Source organism: Pteropus vampyrus, unplaced genomic scaffold (assembly GCF_000151845.1).
Source record: "Pteropus vampyrus isolate Shadow unplaced genomic scaffold, Pvam_2.0 Scaffold96, whole genome shotgun sequence".
Taxonomy (NCBI): domain Eukaryota; kingdom Metazoa; phylum Chordata; class Mammalia; order Chiroptera; family Pteropodidae; genus Pteropus; species Pteropus vampyrus.
In genome coordinates this window covers 3,167,901-3,191,071 of record NW_011888877.1, presented here as the reverse complement: position 1 = coordinate 3,191,071, position 23,171 = coordinate 3,167,901, and the positions used below count along the sequence as shown (strand labels likewise).

Here is a 23,171-nt window from a genome sequence, read left to right as displayed (position 1 = left end):
AGGGAAGGGCAGATGGCTTCTATTTTGCCCACCTTGCCTGTTCACTCGAACCCCGTCACTGGCTTTTCCGCTGCCACTCTCCAGTGCCGTGGCTTTTACCTTGTGTTTACAGCTAGTTGTCCTCTGCTTCTCACGACTGTTTCGTTTGCTGTTCCCACTGACCACTGAGAGCTGGTCTGGGTGGCGTTGTCGGTTTATCTCAGTGTCTGGAAATAACTGCGGATGGGGACTCGATAGCCGCTTTACAGCTCTCATTGGCTTGCGGTTTTCAGTTTCTTAGTTGCTCTAATCGGCCTCTTTTATTCTGAATTTCTTTTTGTGTTCTCTGTTTTAGCGAGAGTATAGAAAGCTTTTTGAAGAAAATAAAGGAATGTATCATTTCGATGCGGACGCTGCGGAACACCTGCACCACAAAGACAATGCCAAGCTCCATAGCCAGGTACGCGCCCTGCCTGTCTGGACCCGCTCAGGTGCAGCTGCTGAAAGACGCATGCGTTGCTCCCCAAAAGCTCAAACTCTGTTTCTTCTATATTGAGTTGGTGAAGCATGAACCATATTTCAATGTAAAGGCATTTTATAACATAACAGTAACTTCGCACAATTTAAAACTTCCAATATGTGAATTAATTAAATGATCAGATCTCATGATGATTTCAATTTTTAGAGCGTACTGATTTGTGTACATTTATAGTATACATTTTTAGCTGCAGAATTACTTTTCCAGGCACAAAGCTTATTAAATTCTCAGTTCAATTATAAGTGTTACTAAAACAGGAAAATTATGTTACTAGTGTATGCTACATTATGAAATTCTATTTACACCCTGAAAGAAATTTTTAAAAGACCTTCTTCCTTGCACACTTTAAAGTTGATATCAATGTATTTTTTTTTTATTCTGAGTTACAATAGTTGCAGAAGATGTCATGACAACATCTATTAAATTTTATATCATTCTTTTAAATGCATCTCGTGGAATATGCATTCCTTAATGATTTAATACCCACCCTCATTTATTTAAAAATACACAAACCAGCTCATCTTTAAGGTTTGGAAATGTATGTTTTTTTTTTTCTCTTTGCATTCTTATTTTTATTTCATTTTTCCCATAAAAATTTATTCTAATATAGTATATTTTAATGCTTTGAACCCTTTCATTGGTCACGTATCATCCTTCTTTGAAATAAAAATATGCCTGCAAGATATGGAAGCAACCTAAATGCCCATCAATGGATGATTGGATAAAGAAATTATGATTCATATATACAATGGACTATTAGTCAGCCATTAAAAAAAGTGAAATCCTACCATTTACAATGACATGGATGGACTATGGACCTAGAGGTTATTATGCTAAGTGAAATGGGTCAGACAGAGGAAGATAAATACCACATGATTTCACTTATATGTAGAATCTAAGGAACAAAAAGAACAAACTAATCAAAAACAGACTCATAAATATAGTGGACAATTTGGTGACAGACAGAGGGGAGGGGGTTGGGAGGCTGGGAGAATGGGGTGAAGGATTAATGAAGTACAAATTAGTAGTTGATAGTTGGTCACGGGGATGGGGAGCACGGCAGGGGGAATGCAGTTAGCATTAACATGATGGCTAAGTGGAGGGCCAGGGGAGGGAGGGAGCAATCAGGGGAATCATTTTATCAACAATATAGAGGTCTAACCAATGTACTGTATACTTAAAACTAATTTAAATAAATAAATTTATTTTTTAAATTATGCCTACAAATACGAATTTTAAAATTTGTTATATTTTCTGCCACTATGAAGTTCTAAGTATAAAAAAATTTCTTTTGGATTTTATTATCATTAAAATCATTGTTATTATACAACTTAAGAAGCAATTTTAAAAATAATTATTAAATATTAGAACATTAATAAAAATACATTTCTGAATGAAATGAATCATAGTCAAAACTTCAATGTATTGAATTAAAAAAGGTGTGTTGCTAAAAAGTCAATCACTTTGACAGTTTACATATAGTTTTAGATTTTGTTATTAGTATATGGAAAATATGGATCATTTTCTAAACTGAAGTAAGATAAGGACTGGTTGTAATGGAAATAAAGAATTCATAATACGATATTATTAAATAATGTATAGTGAAACTGAAAAAAATCACATAAAAGTTCTACATGTTTAACTCAATGTCTGTGGAAAAATTTAGCAGTGTCAGAGAACATTGTCCTCCCTTTGATAGAAAGATAATCACATCTATGTTTTCCTTCTTGTTTTTGACTTACTGATGCACATTCCAAGGTATCACAAGGCGCTGTCTCTGTCTTTCTCTCTCTCTCTTTCTCTCTATATGTATACCATATGTGTATACATATATAACCCCATATGTACAATATATATCTACGTATATCAGCTATTTAAGTACTTTAATCCAGTTCTAGAATTACATTGTTTAGTAATTTTAAATTATTGTATCCCTTAAAAAACTATGTATCTATAACCTGCGTACTTTCTTTATATGTCATTAGCCACAGAGAACCCAGAGATCAACCTAACTGCGATTTTAGAAAATAGGATGATTAATTTTGGACATATTTCTTTTATGTTGCTCTATTTGTATAAAGGTTCATGAGCTTTATATGCTTTTTATACTGTTTTCAATAAAGGTTAAGTACAAAGAAAAATATGAGAAAAATAAGGGGAAATCAATGCTTGAATTTGTTGAGACACCATCATATCAAGCTTCAAAGGAGGCTCAGAAGATGCAGAGTGAGGTGAGTCCCTTTGGTTTGTTATCAGTTGTTTAATGCATATTTGACATTTTATCATTTGAGAGGAACCAGGAAAGGGGTTCAGAATGTTAAGTGGGTTTAGAGAACCCTGCACGGGAAGACCCAGGGAATCTGCATTCTAGACCCAGGTACCTTATCTGGGCCATTGAGATCCTCTGGTCCTTAGTTTTTCCCATTTGATAAATGTGGATATCAGGCCAGATGAGCCTGTAATGTCCCACTCACATTCTGTGATTATAAAAGTGACACTTTGTAGTTGTCCATGTAAAACCTATGATGAGCAGAAAAAAAAAAAAGAATAGCAAATGAAGAACTGGTTGCTTTATTTACTTTTTTTTCCAATGACAATAAAACTAACATTTATTAAATACTCTGTGCTGAGTAATATACTAGGTAGTTTATATTTGTCAGCTCATTTAATTCTCTCAAGGTAATGATGCTAGGTGGGCATTATCCCTAGACTAGTAATGCATCTATTGATATTAATTGTCTTACCTAAAATTAGGTATCCAGCAAATGCCAATGTTTTAGGACCTGGTCAAAGTTATAAATGATTCTCTTCTCTGTTAGCTTATTTAATTGATTCCCTCCCACCACCCTACCAATAAATAGTGACATGGAAATTTTAAAATATCACGAGAAGAAGAGATCAATTAAACTTTTTTTTCTACTTATCCACTTTTTTTCTCTACTTAAGATAATGCTAAGTCACACCCACGTACTCTCCATACTGGTTTTACTCTGTCTCAGTGAGATTTCTTATGTTCTGTTTTTTTTTTTTTTTTTCTTCTTTTTTTGGGGTTCCGGCCCCCGGAACCGGAGGTTTTTTTTTGCGGCCAACATCTTGAATACTTTGGGTACAACCAAGTTATTATTTTAAAGGGACAGAAATAGTGGGCAGTAGTATCAGCCGATTATAACTCCAGTGCTTCACTCCAGACGTGCTCAGTGGGCAAGATCTTTTCTGTTCTCTAATAACAACAGCAAAACACGGTGAAACAATAACTTCTGGACAATAAAACTCTCATAGGAATTTTGTAAACATTATGCTGTTTGTTGAGATGCTGTAATTCATCTTCGCAGGGAAAGGGCACTCCGACATTACCGTGGCTCCTTGAATAGTCTCGGTTGCTTAATTTCTTCTTCAAGCAAGAGAAGAGAAGATAATTACTTATATTTTTCATGTCTTATATCATCTTAATAAACCCTGCCACCCCTCCAAACATGTGGATATTTGCTTCTTAAAGAATCAGTGGGCAAAGTAGACTAAATTGTCTTTATTTACATGAAATTTAGTCAGTTGATTTTTTTTTCCCCTTTGGCAACGGACCCTCAAATGAGAAAAGATTCCCCAAGTACAAATTTCACTGCACAGATGACAAGGACTTTAAAGGTGTCCTGGACACTGAAAAAAGTGACGTGCATTCCGTGTACCATCTTTTCTTGTGTGGATCTCGAAATCTGTAGCTAGCACTTGTTTTTTTACCATTGCTGTGACCCCACAGAAGACAAGGAAAATTAAATGTTGACAACTAACAAAAAAAATCTGTCAGATGAACTCAGTCATTGGTTTTGGTTGGCTGTTTTGACACCAGGTGTAAATCAGTTTTAATGTTTAACTGTAGTTATGTGTTTATTATATGCTGTGGAATCCACTTACAGTGTGTGCCTTTGTTAATATTGGCTTTCAGTTTTTGCTACTCTGATTTCTGGTGTTGTCACTGGGGGGAGTTGTCTTTTGCAGAAGCTGATACATGTTTCCCTTTAATTATAGCCATTGACTTGTAGTTTTTTAGGCTCAGCAATTATGTTTCTGCTCAGCAGAGCTTGAGGAAAAAGAAATCTTCCAATAGGAAATATCTTTGGACCAAATTTATACTATAAAGAGCTATACTATGCAATTTATTCCATGTAATTTGGCATTTAAATTTTCTGCTAGAAAAATAAAATATCTAAACATCTTAGTTAGACAAAGTTTGACATGAAAGATGTCTTTACATGTGGGACCTGTGAAGCAGACACAAAGAAAACCATGTGGTGCTTACCCCTAAGAGGTAAACTTGACCATGAGCTTTTGAGATTGTATTGACGATCGCAGGAAAAGCTACTCGTGTATTTATTATAGCCTCCAATTATGCTGCTTTCACTTCCTTCTAATACCAGATGTAGGTTGAATCAATGTTTTCTAGAAATCTCTAAATCTGGTTTTGAACAGTTCTTTGTCTTCAGTTTTACAAATAGACCTCCCCTAACAAAAAGCAGACTAAAGTTTTTTGTTTTTTGTTTTTTTTAAATATTGGCCAGTTCTAGTTATAATCAAAGTAATGACTTACTTAACAACTTACATCAGTAAAATAACTTTTTTTTAGAGGATCAAGGCTTTTTGAAGTGAAATATCTGAAATAAATAAACACATATATTTATATTTCACTTTTTTAAAGAGTCTTTTTTTTTTTGGCTTGGAAATGCCCTGGATTTAGCCCTATAACTGTACTATCTCAGTTAATTTTACCTAACAGGAGAACATCTCAATACTGTTCTTAGGTGTGTCTATCGTTCCTTTAATTCATAATATTCTCAATGCAATTTCATAATTAGCTTTGTTAGTTTTAGTATTTACAGAACATCCGTTCTGACCTTTTCTCTGGCTCTATACCTAGATCATTTGTTAAACGGCCATATGTAACATAAATGTTGGTGAGGAGACACACGGCCTGTTCTCTTATCTTCCCTCGTGGTTTGGAACATTTCTTCATACAGTTACCTGTCTCTGTGATAAGTACATAATGAACCTGGCAATAACTTTTCATGTTGCATTCATAACAGTCTCATGCACAATTTATTTATTTTTGCCATCTTTGTGATACAATTTGAATAAAATATCTAGCCGGTAAAATCTGAGCCCTCGTTTGGTGAATATTTTCACATTGGATGGATATTTTCGTTATTTAGAGAGACTGTCTTTATAGTCATAAAGTGTGCGTTTTCGTTGATTTTCAAATGCGTAGTTAAATGCTAGAATTTAGAGAATTGGAGCTGAACAGTGGCTGAGTGTCAGAGGGGCAGGTCGGGGTGTGCATTTTAGTTCTTCACGATCACTGTCAGCATCTTTCATTTCTTGGCGGGAACTCTTACCTAAAGAACCATTTATCAGCTTCAAGATAAGATTCTCTCCAAAGTGTAACTTGATTCATGTCACACAAACAAGAAGTATCCTGAATGCCAAGATTATTGAAGGAATGTCTAACCCTTCAGCTTCCATTGCATTTTAGAAATGGTCTTTCCCAAATTCTCAAAACATTGACAGTAGGAGAGATGATGAGAAAGCGAACATTATTGCTACTTTGGTTTCAATGGTCTTCTGTGCTGCCAGATTTTCTTCCAGCGGATGGATCGACTGCCTTTTGAGTGAACCAGTCAGGTGATCCAATCACATAGCCCACTTTATTGGTTCCCCTATATCAGACGATAAAGGACCATATAGATATTAAGCGGCCTCAGTCAGGATATTCTCCCAGAGGATGTCGGTACTTGATGATTCTGATTTTATTTGGTAGAATTCTAAAATTTATGATGAAGTTGGAGTTATTTTCCTGTTGATAAGAAGACTCTGAGGTGGTAGAATTATATAAAAAAAACCCATCAATTTTATTTCAAGGACTCTCGTTCTAACATCTTTTCAACAGTCTCTAATATTTTCTAAATTTAAAACGATGCTGTCTTATTTAACAGAAAGTTTACAAAGAGGATTTTGAGAAGGAGATTAAAGGAAGGTCATCACTGGATTTAGACAAAACTCCAGAATTTTTACATGTAAAGTACATCACCAATCTTCTGAAGGAGGTATGATCCTGCCATTTACCACTAAATATTGCAAAAGAAGACTAAAAACTAAAGAAATAACCCTGGCAATATTTACTTAACAATTCTCTACTAAGTCAGTGAGTTTCAGATATTAATCCATTCCTCCTTCTCTCACTTTGACTTCTACTAATAGAGTTTTTTAATTTTTATTTTTATTTTCATAGTAGAGCCAGCCCTTTCTGTAACTTCCCTGTAGCATTCTCATGACATTTGATATCAGAGGCGAGGTGATCATGTGTGAAAGTCTGGATAAATGGTACATTATTTATAAGTCTGGATAAATGGTACATTATTTATAAGTGATTCATGTCCTTAGTAGGGAAAAAATAATGTTTTTAACTGATAGAACACAGGAACTCATGTCTGTTTTTTATTTTATTCTCAGCGGGTTTTCCCTCCAAATTTAGTAGTGCATTTAGCTCACAATTAGTGTATTAAATTTATTTTATGTTAAGGTCCTCACATCTAACAATTAGCAATACCGTGCTCACAGTCCATCCTGTTAAAAATTTTGTCTTTTTTTAAAAAAAAAAATGGCTACAAAGCAACTTGGAACTCTTCCAACTCTTTGTTTAAATAGATTCTCTTTACATTAAGAGGTGTTACTCCATTTCATCCTGAATTTTGAACTGAAAGAAATCAGTCCTGAAAGAAAGGTCTTAAACAAGCGAAATAAATTTCTATAATTACCTACATAGATGTGTATCATCATGAACTTCTTAAAAACTAAGTGCCAACTGGCCTTTACCATTTAACTGCTTTTATACGTTTAATGCGGTTCACCGTTATAATGTATATTGAGCTGAAATAGGCATGTGATTTATAGAAGAGTTCTCTTGCTACCTTATCTTTTCTCATTTCTCATTCTTATAAAATATTTTGAAGTTGAAGGCGAATCAAATGCCAACTTCCTACTATTCTTGTCTTCTATTTTAAGAAAATATGCAGTATTTTATGTGAATTTTTCAAAGGGGACTTTTTTCATCATTTACATACACATGACAATGTGAGATCTATTTTGAGATCCAAAATGACTTTAACATAATACCATTGCGTTTTTCTTTTATTTCTCTTTTTGAGCGGATTTTTTTTTTATTGATACAGCTTATATATTTCACGATAGAAAACAGGCCCAGAAGAGTATCATTAAAAATCTTTTAATTAGGTTAAAGAGATGTCGAATTTTAAAAAGGGACTCTTAGTGACCTAATGAAATGGTAACTTCCTTTCCTAAGTGTAAGCATTTAGCTTTAAATTGTCTTTGCATTTTTTATTTTATTATGGTTCGTACATTTATGCTGATGTTTAGAGTGTTCTAGTATCATTTTATACTTCATTTGATTCCCCCAATTTCCCTTTAACATCAGTAGAGCAAAGTAGTTTTATTTTCATTGTGCCCATATGGGAATCAAGGCTCAGTTACTTAAAGTCCTCTCAAGGGTCACATGACCAAATAATTGAACGAACTCTGACTTTCCTCCAGGTCATTTGACACCAGAGCTCTTTCCAAAATTACATGCAGGTCATTACAACGTCTCGTAGGCTATTAGTTAAGCAGAGGACTGGCTAATTTAATTTCATTGGACAAAGAGAAAATAATATGAAATGAACCCTAGAATTAACTGGAATATGATTTCTTATCATTAAAGGAAGTCTCATCTTTCATCCGGCAAGTTAATCATAAATGCAACTTAGTTGAATTGGATTAAGATATTTATTGTTTTCATAATGCAGTTAGTAAGAAAACCGGAAATTCATTCGTACAAAAACACGAGTTACATATGCATTAGTAAAGACATTTGGATCTACTTAAAATATAATATTAAAATAGGTGAAATTCAAACTATATATTATCAGTCTGTAGGAAATCATTTGGTTTATAAATCTTTGAATAAAATGAAAAAAAATTTTTTCTTTGAACCTTGCCTACATCAATCCTTTCGATTTTGTAATTTTCCATTCTTTTTCAACTATGTTCTTTTGGTGATTCACATTTTATGGACAGCTTTCAAAGCAATGCTTCAAATAATTAATAAGAAGCATGTATTCCTAAGATCTTCCTCGCAATTTAAAGGGAAAACATCTTTTTAAAAGCGTGGAACCAATATGATACCAAAATATATTGGAAGAAAGGATGAAAGAGAAAAGACTTATTTGGAAGCCACTCTAAACATTAAAAGAGAAAATCTTTCTGTATGAAATAAGGAATATGAATGCTCAGGTGTCTGGTTCATTCTTTTCTAGAGGTAGTTTCTCTTTTCTATGGTCTCTAGAAAACATGTAAAACTATCTATACGTTAAAGAGCTTCCCAGTAAATTTCAAACTTTAATATTCTTGTCTTACAGAAGGAATATAAAAAAGATTTGGAAAATGAAATAAAAGGGAAAGGAATGGAACTTAATTCAGAAGTTCTTGATATTCAAAGAGCAAAAAGAGCATCTGAAATGGCTAGTGAGGTGAGTAGATTTATTTAACAACTGAGAATGTATGACATTTCAGCTGATTTCCTTATCTATAAATATGTCTCAAAGATTATGTATATTCCACAACTTTTATGTGTAAGATGATTATAAGCAATTATGTTCTAGCAGTCTTTCCCACTCAGTGAATTTAAAAAAAAAAAACAAAAAAACGCTCACCATCTCTTTCAATGTGATATGAGAAAAATGACTATTTCCCCATATTAGAGCAAAATCCGTACTATAAACCAAAATAAATTTATGAGATTTAACTTGATCTTTTAAGCAAGTAAAAGGCAGAGATTTAGGACAGTGCGCTGTCGTAGTCTGTCGCTAACAGCAGTTTAAAAGTTCACAAGCTTAAACCGAACCGGCCACTCTAGTCCTTGCCTGGACTGCTGAATGAGTCCAGTTAACCCCCTTCACAAAACGAAAGTGGCTGTTGCTCACTTTACATAAAATTTATAAGAAGGAATCAAGTGCCTCTGAAGTGCTTTCAGTCCTTTATGTCATTATTATGTCACATTATTATGTGTTATGTCATTATTTTGGTATCGAATCATGGCACTGTGCTTTGAGGAGTATCTAGCTGAATTTAGCAGTGAAAAAATTCAGTGCCTGGAAAACTGTGGTGGTGATGATGATGATGGGCCCTATCAGTCAGGTTGCAAATGATAGAAACGCAGCTCACCCTGTGTTAAGCAACAAAGTAAATGTTTGGCTTACAAAGTACAAAGATCGAGTTTCCTTCAGGTTGGAATTTAAATGATGTCTCTTTTCCGTCATCTCTCGGTTCTGTTATCTTTTCTCTTGCTTCACTCTTGGGAGGCTGTCTCTACGTGGTGGCCCCTCTTGCTGACAAGATAACTCATATCTGTGGCCAGTAATCCCAGCAGGAAGTGAGCATCTGCTTCCTTGTGGTTACAGTTAACACCCAAGAATTGAATCTCACTGTGGCCACCTTCTGTCCTGTGTCCACACCTGACCCAGTCATCGTGCCTGTGGTCAGTGGAATGTAGTATGCTGATGACCCAGGATGGTTCTCGCGGTCACCCATTTGCTTAGTTAACTTTGTAGTTTAACAATGTTTTAAGTATGAAATATTATACATTGTTATATGTTTTGAAAAACTTGCCATCCGTCTTTGATCATATCCATTGTTCTTTAAATAAATTAAAAGAAACATTTAAACGTATTTTAGTGGAATTAAAAGTACATGTGTAGTGCAGGGAAATCAACCTACCCAAAGTGTATGAACTGAGAGGGGTTAGAGGTAATTCCTGAAAAGGAAATTACGGAACTTTTTGCCAAAAGGAGGAGGAGTGGATGCTGGTCAGGAAAAAACAACGGATGTCCATTATGATGTCTTCGGCACACACTGTCATTACATATCTCTACATCAGTAATTTTCTACAAATTCTTTTATTATGGTGAGGTGTCCAGACCACACTCAGAGGTAGATCTTATCATCTCTTGTCAGTAATACTTGGCAATACTTTTTGAAACTATCAATGGCAGAGCCTACCGCATGCGGTCGAATGGCAAGATGGTGGCAGGGGCAGCAGTCGATCAGGTCTTGGTGTACAAGTATAGGAATAAAAGATCAGAAGAAGCTAACAGTTATCGAACACCTACTGCGTGCAGGGCGCTCGGCAATATGCTATCTCACTGACTTCACAGTGATCCTGCATGAGGAATTATTACCCCCATTTTGCAGATGAGTAAACCAGCAGTGTTAAGAAACATTCCCGGAGTCACACAGCTACCGAGTGTTCTGGCCTTAAAGCCAGTCTTCCTTCTGCAGCATCCGCTCACTTACAGCTGCCTCCCTGTCCTCTAGACCCTACGACAGCTGTCGGTGAAGGTTCTCACCTGGCAGTTGCCTTTTCGTAGTAAAAAGCTTCGCAGCTTTCTGTACCCTTCCTCAGTCAGAATAGGGATTATAGTCCCAAGCAGTTCAGAAAATTTAGTTCCAGGCGGTCACTCATAGCACAAAGTAAGCTGTGTTTTCATCTTTTTTTTTTTTTTTAAGTAAATATGTTTAGCCATTTTGGTATTATTGAATATAGATATGATTGTCCCTGTGTGTCTGAATTTTGTAAAATGTAGATTTTTTTTTTTCCCCCAGAAAGAATACAAGAAAGATCTGGAGTCAATAATTAAAGGGAAAGGAATGCAAGTTGGCATCGACACCCTTGAAATACAACATGCCCGAAAAGCTTCAGAGATCGCTAGTGAGGTTAGTGGGGTGAGCGATGTAGACCTGGAAATTTGTGTTTTGGAACTTAACAAATAGTAACAACTTGATTAGTACACGGAATTTTCCAAAGTTTTCCGTGACTAGTTTAATAGTTTGGAATGGGAACCGTTCTAAATCATCATGTTTATTTGAAAATTTACAGTTTTTGCTTTGCTCATCTCCCTTAAATATGTCAAAGAAAATTCAAGGAAAAACACACAAACACAGACACGCACGCACGCACACACACATCTTAACCTCATCCCATAATACAACAAATTTCACATTAATCTGGGCTACGATAAATGTTTTCATGCTAATTTTTTTTTTTTAAGGATAGATCATATGCTACTCGATATATCTGTGTTTCTAACTTTCTGAGCAGAACTTGAAAATAGTGTGCTAAGACTCTAACATGACATTGACAGCCATTTTTGCGTGATTTGATTGCATATTCTCAAATGTCCTCTGTGACCTTATCGCCATGCTTGGAATTTCTTCAGAGTCAGCATTTGGGGTTGAGGTATTATATATCCTGAATGACCATGTTCATTTATCTAATATCGTTTCCTCTTTATGTAGTACATACAGTGACAGGATGTTAATTTAGAATTTTGACTTAGATGCTACGATATGATGGATATCAGATAACACAGTTGTCAGAGTCAGACCATGTGTGTATTTTTGAAAGGAAATACCCTAGAATTGGCCCCATACCTCTTGACTTCCCCTGTCTAATTTTAAGAATATGAAAGGGTAAGTGGGGTGGAGAGTATGGGGAAGAGATGATTTTGTCAGAAGCATATGTAGAGAAAAATGAGGTGCAGGTTAAGGAGTGCCACTTATTTATTTCAAAGGCTGACTGGGGGAAGACTTCAGTGGGGTTCTCTGACAGCTATAAAATGACACTTGCAGTTAGGAAGAGCTGGCTCAGGCTTGACTCCCACCCAGGAGATCTGGAGGACGGGGGTAGCTGACGAACTGCCGAGGAGTTGCTGCTGTGTTGATATCTGTCCCTATCCCCAGGTTTAGGTACTGGCCAGGGGAATGGGATGGCCATAATGGGTTTAGATAAAGAAGCTGGGGATGGCATAGAATTCTTGACCAATAGGGATTCCATTTAGAAATGGCAGCGGGGGATACATGCTGAACGAGCACTTGAAAACCTCCTTCACTCGGCCCTAATTCTGTTCTCCTCTTGAGAGATAACCATTGTTATAAATTTGTTGGAGAACCTTGCAGATCTATATTTGTGTATATATAGATAAACGTACGTTTGTACACAGACTTAAAAAACTTAAATAATAAGAGCTTTGTTTTGTGCTTCCTTTTCTCACTTCATATTACAGACCCTTTTCCATGTCACTTCATATGGTTAGTTATAACTAATTCTTACAGAAAAATGAGATATTCCAGAACCTGGATGTGAATACGCAACCATGTAGCTTTTGATGTCTCATAGGCATCACCACATGTAAATGACATGTACAGTGTATTGTAACAGGGAGTCAACATTACTTGCCAAAATCAGAACCCTCAATTTTTCCTCGGATCTGCTTCGCTCTTCCATCCCCATCTTCACAAATGGCATCGTTGAAATCCCAGAAGTCACTTTCATTCCTCTTCTCAACAAGTTTTATTGACTCCACCCCCAATGATGGTTCCCTAAACTCACCTTCTTCTCCCCACCCTAGTCCAAGCTACCATCTCGATCACCTGGATCACTACAATAGCTTCCTAACCAGAATTCTGCTTCCAATATTGTCTTTGTATCCATTCTCTGCCCAGCAGCCAGAACAATCCTTGAAGAATTAAATTAGGTTACCCGCCCCACTCCCCCGACTTAAAACTTTCTAGTCACGTCCAGCATCGATGCCATACTCTATGTTCTCGTGTTCAAAACCTGCCTCTTACTCATCTTCTGCCCTCGATCACTGTGCTCCAGCCTCGCAGCCTTCCAGTCTGTGCCCTGCAGGTTTTAGGGAATCTGTTCAGCTCTGCTGTCTTTGCGAAAGTCCCCCCCCCGGTCTTTTCATGGTTGGTTCTTTTTGCCCTTTCTTGTTATTCATTGCTTAGATTTAATAGTACTTTCTTACGCTGGCCTCCTTGGGCTTCCGAGTGACTAACTACCCAGTAACTATCAAATTACTACTCATAAATCTCTAAATTTTTTTCATTTTTGTGAGGAGGGGGTGGCATCCAGTGTCAGTTCAAGGTACTAGATTATAGAATAGGGGTGTGGGTGGGGACTTTGAGGCTGGGGAAGAGTTTTCAAAATCATCCAGATGGAACTGAGAGTTGAAGCCAAAAGAAAGTATCCTGTCACCGGAGAAAAGAATGTGGAAAGAACAGAAATTCTGTATTTCACACTTTTACCTAAAAACAGTCTTTTCTCCAACATATTTTACAAAAAGTTGGAATGTCACACCTTTCTTTATTATGGTAATAGATTAGTTTAATTGGACAAGATTCTGATTTAGGTTTCTCTGTGTACGTTGGGACCACATACTAGGAAAATGGTGTAAATTTAGTTATTAAGAACCTAGGGGAAAAACAGGCCTGGAGAAGTTAGCTGTACTGTGATTATATGGAGCCCAAGCTAATTTTGGTGATGCTATTATCTTGTAATCCAAAATTTTCATTTGCATATAATCATAGCCACGTCCCATTTTGCCCCATTGACAGGCTTTCAAATCCTTTTCAACTAGAATTTGGGACTTTGCCATAGTAGAAAGTTTATTTATTTATTTATTTTATTTATTATGGTGACATAGATGAACAAAGTCCAAGGTAGAGTCAACGTGGTATATTTTTATATGAATGTCAAACCTTCTAGTACCTATGGGCTTGACTCTGGTTTTCTTTAGCCAATGGCATTAGCAAACATGAGACAGACAGAGGCTCTAAAAGGAAGTGTGTACTGGAGTTCGCCCTTGAAACGTAGATGTCATCACGTTGTTAAAAGCCATCTAAGTTTTAGGGTGTTTTAGTATGCATCAGTAAGTAACTGATGCACCTTGTGTCCTATGTAGTCTTATTTATGGGTTTCAGAATGCTTTTAGATTTGGAACTTCATACTGGAAAATTAAATGACATACTTTCACCCTGGGATCTTGGTGGCTGTCTATGATGGCTGCCTTAGTTCCTACATATATCGTCCTTCGAATGAAGTGTTTTGTTTTGGGGCCTTAAGAGGCTTGCTAAAAAGTTGGAGCTTTTTTACAGACATAGTAATAATTGAATGTTATTCTTTTGAAAGTTAAATATTATTATTTGGACTTTTATTCAAAAAAGTGAAACTGAGAATCTACTTCAGTGAAAATAGGCAGATTTATGAGCAGAAAATAGGGGGAAAATATAGTATTTCTGTAAAATTGAGTTTTGTCTACAACTTCTCTAAATTTAGAACATCACAAATAAGCAAGGCAACATTTACTTTGAAAGAAATAATCTACAAATCTAGAGCATGTCAACACAATGGGAAATAACTGTTTTGGAGGAAATATAATTAGATATTGTCAGTAGTTTTTTTTCTTTTAATAAAACTTTTCATTGAAGAATAGCATGTACAATTATAACTGTAGAGTTTGCTGAATTTTATAATTAGTAGTTTTAAAATGTGACAAGAGTCGCTTAAGACATTTGTATGTGTGTGTAATTTTGACACTTTTTTAAAGTAACGGATAATCCAACTCAAGCTGGCTCAAAATAGCCAATAATTTATTATTTTTCTGCCAAACAGCAGAGACATTCTTAGACACGGCTTGATCTAGGACTCAAACAGTGTAATTTGGTTTTGGTTTCTGTCTTTCAGTTCTTAGGCAGGCTTTCTTCTCCTGTTTGCAAAGAGGCATCCAGCCGCTCCTGGCACTGGAGCCAGGAGCTTTCTTCTCCATTCATGTCCAGAAGGAAAAGAAAATCTCTTGATATCTTGTGTGGAAAATGAATGCACCTATCCCTGAACCAATCATGAAGGGCCAGGGATGGGGTATGAGGACCGATTTGAATCTCACAGGGCCCACAGACCTGGGTAGTCTTACCCTAGTTGAGTGGTTTAGAATGAGGGAACAGTAAGATGCCCAGTAGTTAAATTAGGGAGCTAATGAAAACAAAAGAGGGGTCACATTCCAGGCAGGCAACCAGCAATTATTCACTACAAAGCGAAAAGCTACAATTTTACAATCTCATTTTATTGATATTCATCAACTGAATTATACATTAACCTACGATTGATCAATTTTATCCCTTTGAAATACAAAATTTTCCCTGGACTAACTCTGTTTTCTTTAATTCAGGTTAGTAGGAAAAAGCCTCCTGATTTCTTATCAATAAGTCATTCCTAGTGATGTTTCTACCACAAGTTAAAACTCTATAGTTCTGTGGAAATAAAAGAAATAAAGGTCCAGCTTATCTCCAAAAGTCACGATCCTGATGTTGCAGTGACATCAAGTTTTTTAGATTATTTTAGAGCCCTAATTGCATGTTTTATTTTCTCTAGAAAGACTATAAAAGAGATCTGGAGACTGAAATTAAAGGGAAGGGCATGCAGGTGACCACAGACACGCTCGACATCCAGAGAGCTAAGAAAGCGTCGGAAATGGCCAGCGAGGTAAGAAATGAATGACGTGTGACGTTTAAAACAAATGCATTGAATGGTATATAGAAAGAATATAAGTGGTATTTCTACATGTGTGGCTTTGAGATTCAAACACATAAATATCTCCATTCTATGGAAGGTTAAGCAAAGCTCTGATGATCATTTTCTGCTCTTTTAGAAAGAATATAAGAAAGACTTAGAAAATGAAATCAAAGGGAAAGGAATGCAAGTGAGCATGGACATTCCAGATATGCTTCGAGCCAAGAGGGCATCTGAAATCTATAGCCAGGTTGGTAAGAGAATAAAGATGCTCAGAATAATGTATTCTAATACCCGGTCACCATGTGTTTTGTGCATTTCTATGATTGATACCTTTTTGAGTGCACTGTATTCAAAGTCAGTGCACTCTATTACAAAGGAACCACTGGCCAAAGTTAATTAAGCTCACTCATGAGAGGGACAAGCACTGCAAATTCAATGCAACAGACATTATTCAATGTCACAGCTTCTCTGCTGAGGCCCCCTGTTTGGAGTCCAAGGACGTTTTGACCTTTTTCTCTAAACTCTGTTGCACACTTGACGTTTTAATGTTCACACTACAGAAACAAGATTACAAGTGAGTTGTCCTTTATCCATTTTATGATACATATTATCATTAAAGTAATCAGTTCCAACTAAAACTAAGAGTGAATAAAACTACACAAAGTGCAAGATAAGAGTGAATATGAAGAACGAAGTTTTCTTGGTAAAATGCAGTCTGCCAAATACCTGTTACATATCCTCTAGAAAAAACTGGATATGGGAGAAAGAATGACCACAAAAGAAAATATTTAGTGGAAGAATTAAAATATGATTTGGGCAAAAAGTTTACTAGAGAAAAATTTCTTTGCTGTGAAATTTACATGGAAAAGAATGAATCCCGCTGGAAAAAATAGTAAAGGGGAATTAAAAAAAATAAAATGATTATAGAATGCTAAGGAATTAAATTTGGATAATGGGTCTATGCTGAAAATAACTTTTGAGAAAATTTGACTAAATTTGTTAAAAATCTGTTTAAAACATAAGCAAGGAATCTAAACATATATTGGTTCGAAACGTGAGTTTTAAGATGGCAGAGTCAAATGTCAAAGCAGTTGTCTGCTTCTTATATTCCTTGGATGACACAGCAGTTGGCATGGTCCTGAAGTGCATGTTCATCTGTCCTTAGTGTCTCAGGGTGGCATGTGAACTTGAAGTTGGTGCTAACTATATCAGCTAAACTAATATCCTAGATAAATACATAAAATAGACAAATGGCCATTTTAGTCAGTGGAGAGAAGTTGCTGTCTCAAGAATACCAAACTCATTCATTCATTCAGCATATATGTCCTGAGCACCCATTTAAATGCAAAATTAGATACGGTTTTGACCTTGGGGAGCTATAGGCTAATCTAGTAATCGAATAACCATACAAAGAGAGTATTATAAACCATGATATACACAATCAGAAAGTAAGGGAAGTAAAGGCTTCTCAGAGGAAGTGATGGCTGAGCTGTCAGAATTCCTGCTTTGACTTAACAGTTGATTTTTTGAGTGTGACACAAGATACATCTAATTTTAAGGAAATATAATATTTTGGATACAGTGGAATTCTTGAGAGGATATAATGACACTGTGGTGCATTTCAACGGGAATAATAATTACCTTTCTCAACAAGTAACGGTATGCCATATGCTTAACATTACTGATTTTGGAGTCACAGTGCCTGATTTTAAATCCTAGTTTTGACACTTCTTAGTGAATGACTCAGTTTCCCCATCTGTAAGAGGGAACAATGATAATATCGACTTGTGGGGATAACTAAATGATCTAATGTGTATTCAATATTTAGAGCAGTACCTGTTACAGAGTGAGTATTATGTGAGTGCTGGTACTAGCAGAAGGCATTGTCCAGGTGTCATAACAGTACATTTAGTAGATAAAAAAAAAAAACACTGAGATTTTTATCTCAACCACAAAAATACTTGTACCTTTCCCTTAATCAAATACATCTTTTTCTGAAGTAAGAAGCAGGGCATAAATCCAGAAGCGTGAAAACAAGTAGGTATAGAGAGCCAGGTTACTCACAGGAGCTACGGGGAGACTTTGAGCAGGGATAGGACAGCCTGTGGAAACACAGAGCGCCATAGAGGTCAAGCTCTCCCAAGGCTGTGGGATGCACTGCGCTGGGAACAACTGCCTGAGCAGAGGCGAGGCTGCTGTGTTTGCATAGGCCCTTTATTTTTGCTGTTGCATCGACAACCGCTTTGAATCATGAGATGTAACTTACGGCCACGTGGTATGGTAGAATTGGAAGTACTATCGTTATCATTTCCTCTCTGTCTCTTGCCTTTCTCACGCGTACACATATGCACGCGTGTGCATGCACGCACACAGAGTAACTGTTTTTATTTCTAGAAAAAGTATAAAGATGAAGCAGAGAAGATGCTCTCTAACTATTCTACTGTGGCAGATACTCCTGAAATTCAGAGAATTAAGACAACTCAACGAAACATTAGTGCAGTAAGTAGCCATTATTTTTTTTCGGTGGCCTCACTGAGGTTTTAGTTTGTGAGGAGAGCATTTTTCTGTTTTTGTTTTTGTTTGCTATATTGCTTGAATTTCCTATTAAATGTATTATTTTTATTTCTTTAATAAGAATGCCAAATATTCTTGCAAATTATACTTTATCATGATTGCTTTAGAATTACAAATTCAAACTTTCTTCATTGGTACAAGCTATAGTTATTTTTAACTGAATTTTTAAATTTCACTCAGGAAAGAGGAATGGATCATCCAAACAGATTTTACTGTGAAGACACAAATAGTCGTATGAACTGATTTCTTTCCTTTTCATTGATTATTTACACTGAAAATATATCTAGGAATTTATTAGTTTATAACCAATTCCTAAACTTCCACATTTTTTTTTGAGGCATAGGAGTTACATCAGCACCATTAATTGAAAGATTAGGTCTGTGTTTAATAGATATATGAATTCGAATTCTAAAATTGTGAAAATTCGCCATACGGCCAGCATTTAATGTAGAATTAACTCATTTAGTAGTTAAGCAAATGTCTCATGAAAATATAAATTCTGTTAAGTCTGAAGACTTCTAGTATATTTTCTACTTTCTAATGAATTGGCAAGCACTGACCCTCACGGTGTGCTGGGCAGGTCTTCGTGGTCGGGCTCTGCTGAGAAATGGAGTCTCGTTGGAAGACAGGGTCAGAGAAAAAGGCTGCTTTGGCCTTTACCTCCTGTGATTCTGTCATTGTTCCAGATTTCCAGCTTTTGGAAGAAAAAGTCTCTTACACCCCAACCAGGGCCCACAGGATTACCACAGACTGAGGGAGTAGTTCTGTCCTCACAACTTTCTTATAATTATTCTATTTTTCTGTAGGGCTCTTTTGCTTTGCTTTGTGTTTGAAAGGGGTGGATGCTGGTGGAGGCGGAGAGTTGTAGAATAACGAATAAGTGGAAGATGAGGAAAGTAGGCTGAGTTATGTTGATGTTGATGATAGATTTAATATTTTCTTTGAAGAGAATGAGGGCATCTTTGTGTTGGGAGAATAGCACTTGCTTAAAATTTCATGCTGTTTTTGAATTAAATGATAACTATTTAGTTAGCTTTTATAATATGCTCGTTGTTTTTTTCTTAAATATCCATGTGACATTCATATTTGAAGAAGCTTTCTAACATATTCTTAGAGCAAATAATCTGTAGCCACATAAGATACCAGGCAAGCCCTAGAATAGGGATCCCCAACCCCTGGACAGGGGACTGGTACAGGTCTGTGGCCTGTTAGGAACCAGGTCACACAGCAGGAGGTGAGTGAAGCTTCATCTGTATTTGCAGCCGCTCCCCAGCGCTAGCATCACCGCCTCAGCTCCACCTCAGATCATCAGGCATTAGTCTCATAGGAGCACCAGTCCCTGATGCCAACAAGGTTGGGGACCACTGCCCTAGAACATGCATGAGAGGGTTATTACTTGTAAGATTATGGCATATGAAACAAAGTTGGACATTTATTCTCATAATGGATTACTTAATTGATTAATGTAACATTGATGCTCATAAGTAGAATCTGTGTTCACATTACTTTAAGACCTGGGAAGTTATCTTTCTTTAATAAGAATCTAATCTAGGACTCAAATTCTAATAAGCGTATAATTACTCTTTTCTTTCTCTCATAATAAAGGTATTTTATCAGAAAGAAGTAGGAGTAGGCACAGCAGTAAAAGATACTCCAGACATTGAATGAGTGAAGAAAAGTCAGCAGAATATTTGAGTTCTTTATGGCATTAATTATACTTGCCAAAAGCAAATATAAGTTGGATGAATGTTTTCCATTCTTTACTAAACTGGCTGCCTTTTTCTTTTATTTTTCACTTTGTTCATGTGCTATTTCATCAAATATCAAAGTTCTAACTTTCAGAAGGAAAACTAGCCTTGTTCCTCATGATCCTAAGGCAGGGCCTCATCTTGATATATCATAGTGCACGAGGTAAATCACTTGAATGGTGCAGTAACAAAGTTTAAGATTAGATTTTATCTTTTCAAACAGAATTTTAACTGTATTAAATTTTTCAGAGAAAAGGTAAATCCCAATCCTACTCCACAACTTGGGAGAAAGGAATTTTACCCTGGAAAAATGATTAAAGGCCTAGAACATTTATTCGGTGGTTTAAGAGAAGGTTTCAAAGGCTCCATTTGCTTTCTACTTCTTCCGGTTTCCAGCAAAGAAACATACACCTTCACTACAATTTGTAACTCAATTCCCTTTGAGCCAGGGGGAAGGGTAGAGGGGATGCTTAATGCTAAAAGTATAACCTCTCCATTCAATGCCTGACATTTACAATGGCTTATTGCTATCCTCACCTCAACAGATATTCTCCAATGTACATGTAATGTATTCAGTTTCTTGTCAAGGAAATCAAAAGGGTTCTTTCCTTAAATCCCCTTCTTGACCTTTCTCTTTACCTTCACCTTGAAGGCAGAGCCTTTTTTTAAGTAATCCCGGTAGAACTGCCTTGATTTGACTCACCTGTCAGGAACTCTGATAGTTACGTGGCATCCTTAGAATATTAGCGTGCACTGGCATTTGTGGAGACACTTTAGGAAAGGCAAGGTGATACTGTAGTAAAACGTGCTTCAAAATGAATTTGCAGAAATTGTACAGAATACGAGTGTAATAAAATCCCTGTAGCATGAATGAAGCCATCTCCTGCAGAAAGCAGAGGAGAAGGGTCTAATGATGAGGCTATATAGATGTGTTCCAATCTACCGTGGTGAGAGCCTGTCTCCGGTGATGCTCAGGTCTAGGAGAGGAATTCGTTTGGCAGAGAAGTGTAAAATGTTTTGTTTCCTTTGCTTTCAAATGATAATATTCGAAACGTACCGTCTGTGTACTGGAATATGGTATTATAAATGTTCTGTAGTGTGCAGCTCTATTGCCTACAGTGAAACGACTGTGCCATTTTGATTAGTTTAGAGTCCTATGGAAAACAAAACTGTTCATCTTTAATCATGTATAACTTCTCACTCGAGGAAAATCGCACAAAGTAGTACAGTATATCATTTCCTCTCGCGGCAAACAATAAATTCATAGTTCTGTGTCTCTGTGTGGTTGGGCCATAAACTCTTGCTTAGTATTCAAATGGAAAATTGCCCTTTCAAGATTAGCTAGATCTGTCAAACCAAGATACGATTCTCTAACATTTAAAGATCTCGACATTTTCTACTTCCAGAGTACAAGCCTCTTAGCTATTAGCTTTCTCTAAGAACTATTTTTGAATCTTATTTGGGGGTAGCCTCTCCCGGTATACTCTCAATTTAACTTTTTTGGATCCAAACTAATATTGGCATTATTACTTATATTAAATCTACAGATACTGAGACATACATGACATCTGAGATATTTAGGTGCCGCTTTTGTTAACTGTCAGCATAGATTCCAGCTTTAATCATTTTAAACATTACCAAGTGATTTCTAAAATATGTTTTGTGTAGATTCAAATCTTTGCTCAATTTCAATGTGTGCCTCTTAAGTCTAGCCTTTGTTTTCATACATATAAATACATATGTGTGTCCTTTTTCTTGAATCCAATCTTCCACAAATTTTAGACATTAAAATATCACCTGATATAAGGGCATCGCTAATCATTTTGTAGGTTAAAGAGCTGTTTTGTGTCCCATGTCTCACTGTGTGCTGGCATTACCATTTGTTGAGTTGTTGTTCCTCTAAATAAATTTAGAGGAGGAGCTTTTGGGTGAAGTCGATGACTGGACACAGGCTGGCTTTATATAATGCGACTGTGTGGAGAGAAGATACTTTCTGACTTTTGTTCTGCCACTGGCTTTTCTATAGTGATCACGAAACAGTGACCTTTGCTTAATTTAGTACATCCCTCCATCTCCCTTTTGCTTCTTTTATTGCAGCCACTTTAATTTTTTCCTTATTCTGGATTATTTGAGTGCTATCAGTCAGATAAGCAGTGTTTCCTAGACTGTGTAGCTGACTCATTTTGATGTTTGCCTTTAAATACATGGTAAATTTTGATTAACAAATAGAAACCACAGTTTGGATAGAAAATAATAAATTATTATATTACTTAAGATAATTTCCAAGGTATTTTCGTGCATGTGCTTACTGATAAAACATTTTCATAAGCAACACTTGCTTAGTTTAATTTAAAAAAAAGCTCTTACGATGATGGATAGGTAAATAGATATAGGCTTATTTGCACTGTATATAAAGGAATCCTGAAAGTATCAGATAAAATAAAAAATTGTGTTCTCATTAAAGGAAAATTAATGTTGGAATAATAAAAATTTAATTATGCAATAGTTACACATAAAGAATTCTTAACTGTTCTATAAGCCTTCGGTTGAATAAAACTCACATTATTTTGTTTTAACAAATTATGCAGGTGAAATACAAAGAAGAGATAAAACATGCAACAGCCATTTCTGATCCTCCGGAGCTAAAGAGAGTTAAAGAAAATCAGAAGAACATCAGCAATGTGTGATCATATTTCTCTAAGTATTGTTTTCTATTTTACTGGCTGGCACCATACAGTGAGGGCATGCCACTTGGACAGGTGATGTCCCATTATAATGAATACCATTGCAGGAGGGCCATTTCTTGAAAGGTAGAGATAAGACTTCACACATCTTTATGGTTTTCATCATCCCTCGCTCAATGCTTCACATACATTTGCTT

At 36.1% G+C, this 23,171-nt stretch overlaps 1 protein-coding gene across 3 annotated transcripts in view; it reads left to right on the top strand.

Annotated features, from left to right (window-relative positions):
• NEBL (nebulette) overlaps positions 1-23,171 on the top strand; it is a 153,551-nt gene that overhangs the window by 87,079 nt on the left and 43,301 nt on the right. For all 3 annotated transcript variants that reach the window (XM_023533124.1, XM_023533122.1, XM_023533123.1), the window contains 9 exons: positions 335-439; positions 2,641-2,748; positions 6,499-6,609; positions 8,977-9,087; positions 11,219-11,329; positions 15,828-15,938; positions 16,105-16,215; positions 18,363-18,467; positions 22,879-22,971. In XM_023533124.1, coding sequence (XP_023388892.1) covers positions 335-439; positions 2,641-2,748; positions 6,499-6,609; positions 8,977-9,087; positions 11,219-11,329; positions 15,828-15,938; positions 16,105-16,215; positions 18,363-18,467; positions 22,879-22,971 — 966 coding nt within the window. The remainder of the gene's footprint in view (positions 1-334; positions 440-2,640; positions 2,749-6,498; positions 6,610-8,976; positions 9,088-11,218; positions 11,330-15,827; positions 15,939-16,104; positions 16,216-18,362; positions 18,468-22,878; positions 22,972-23,171) is intronic.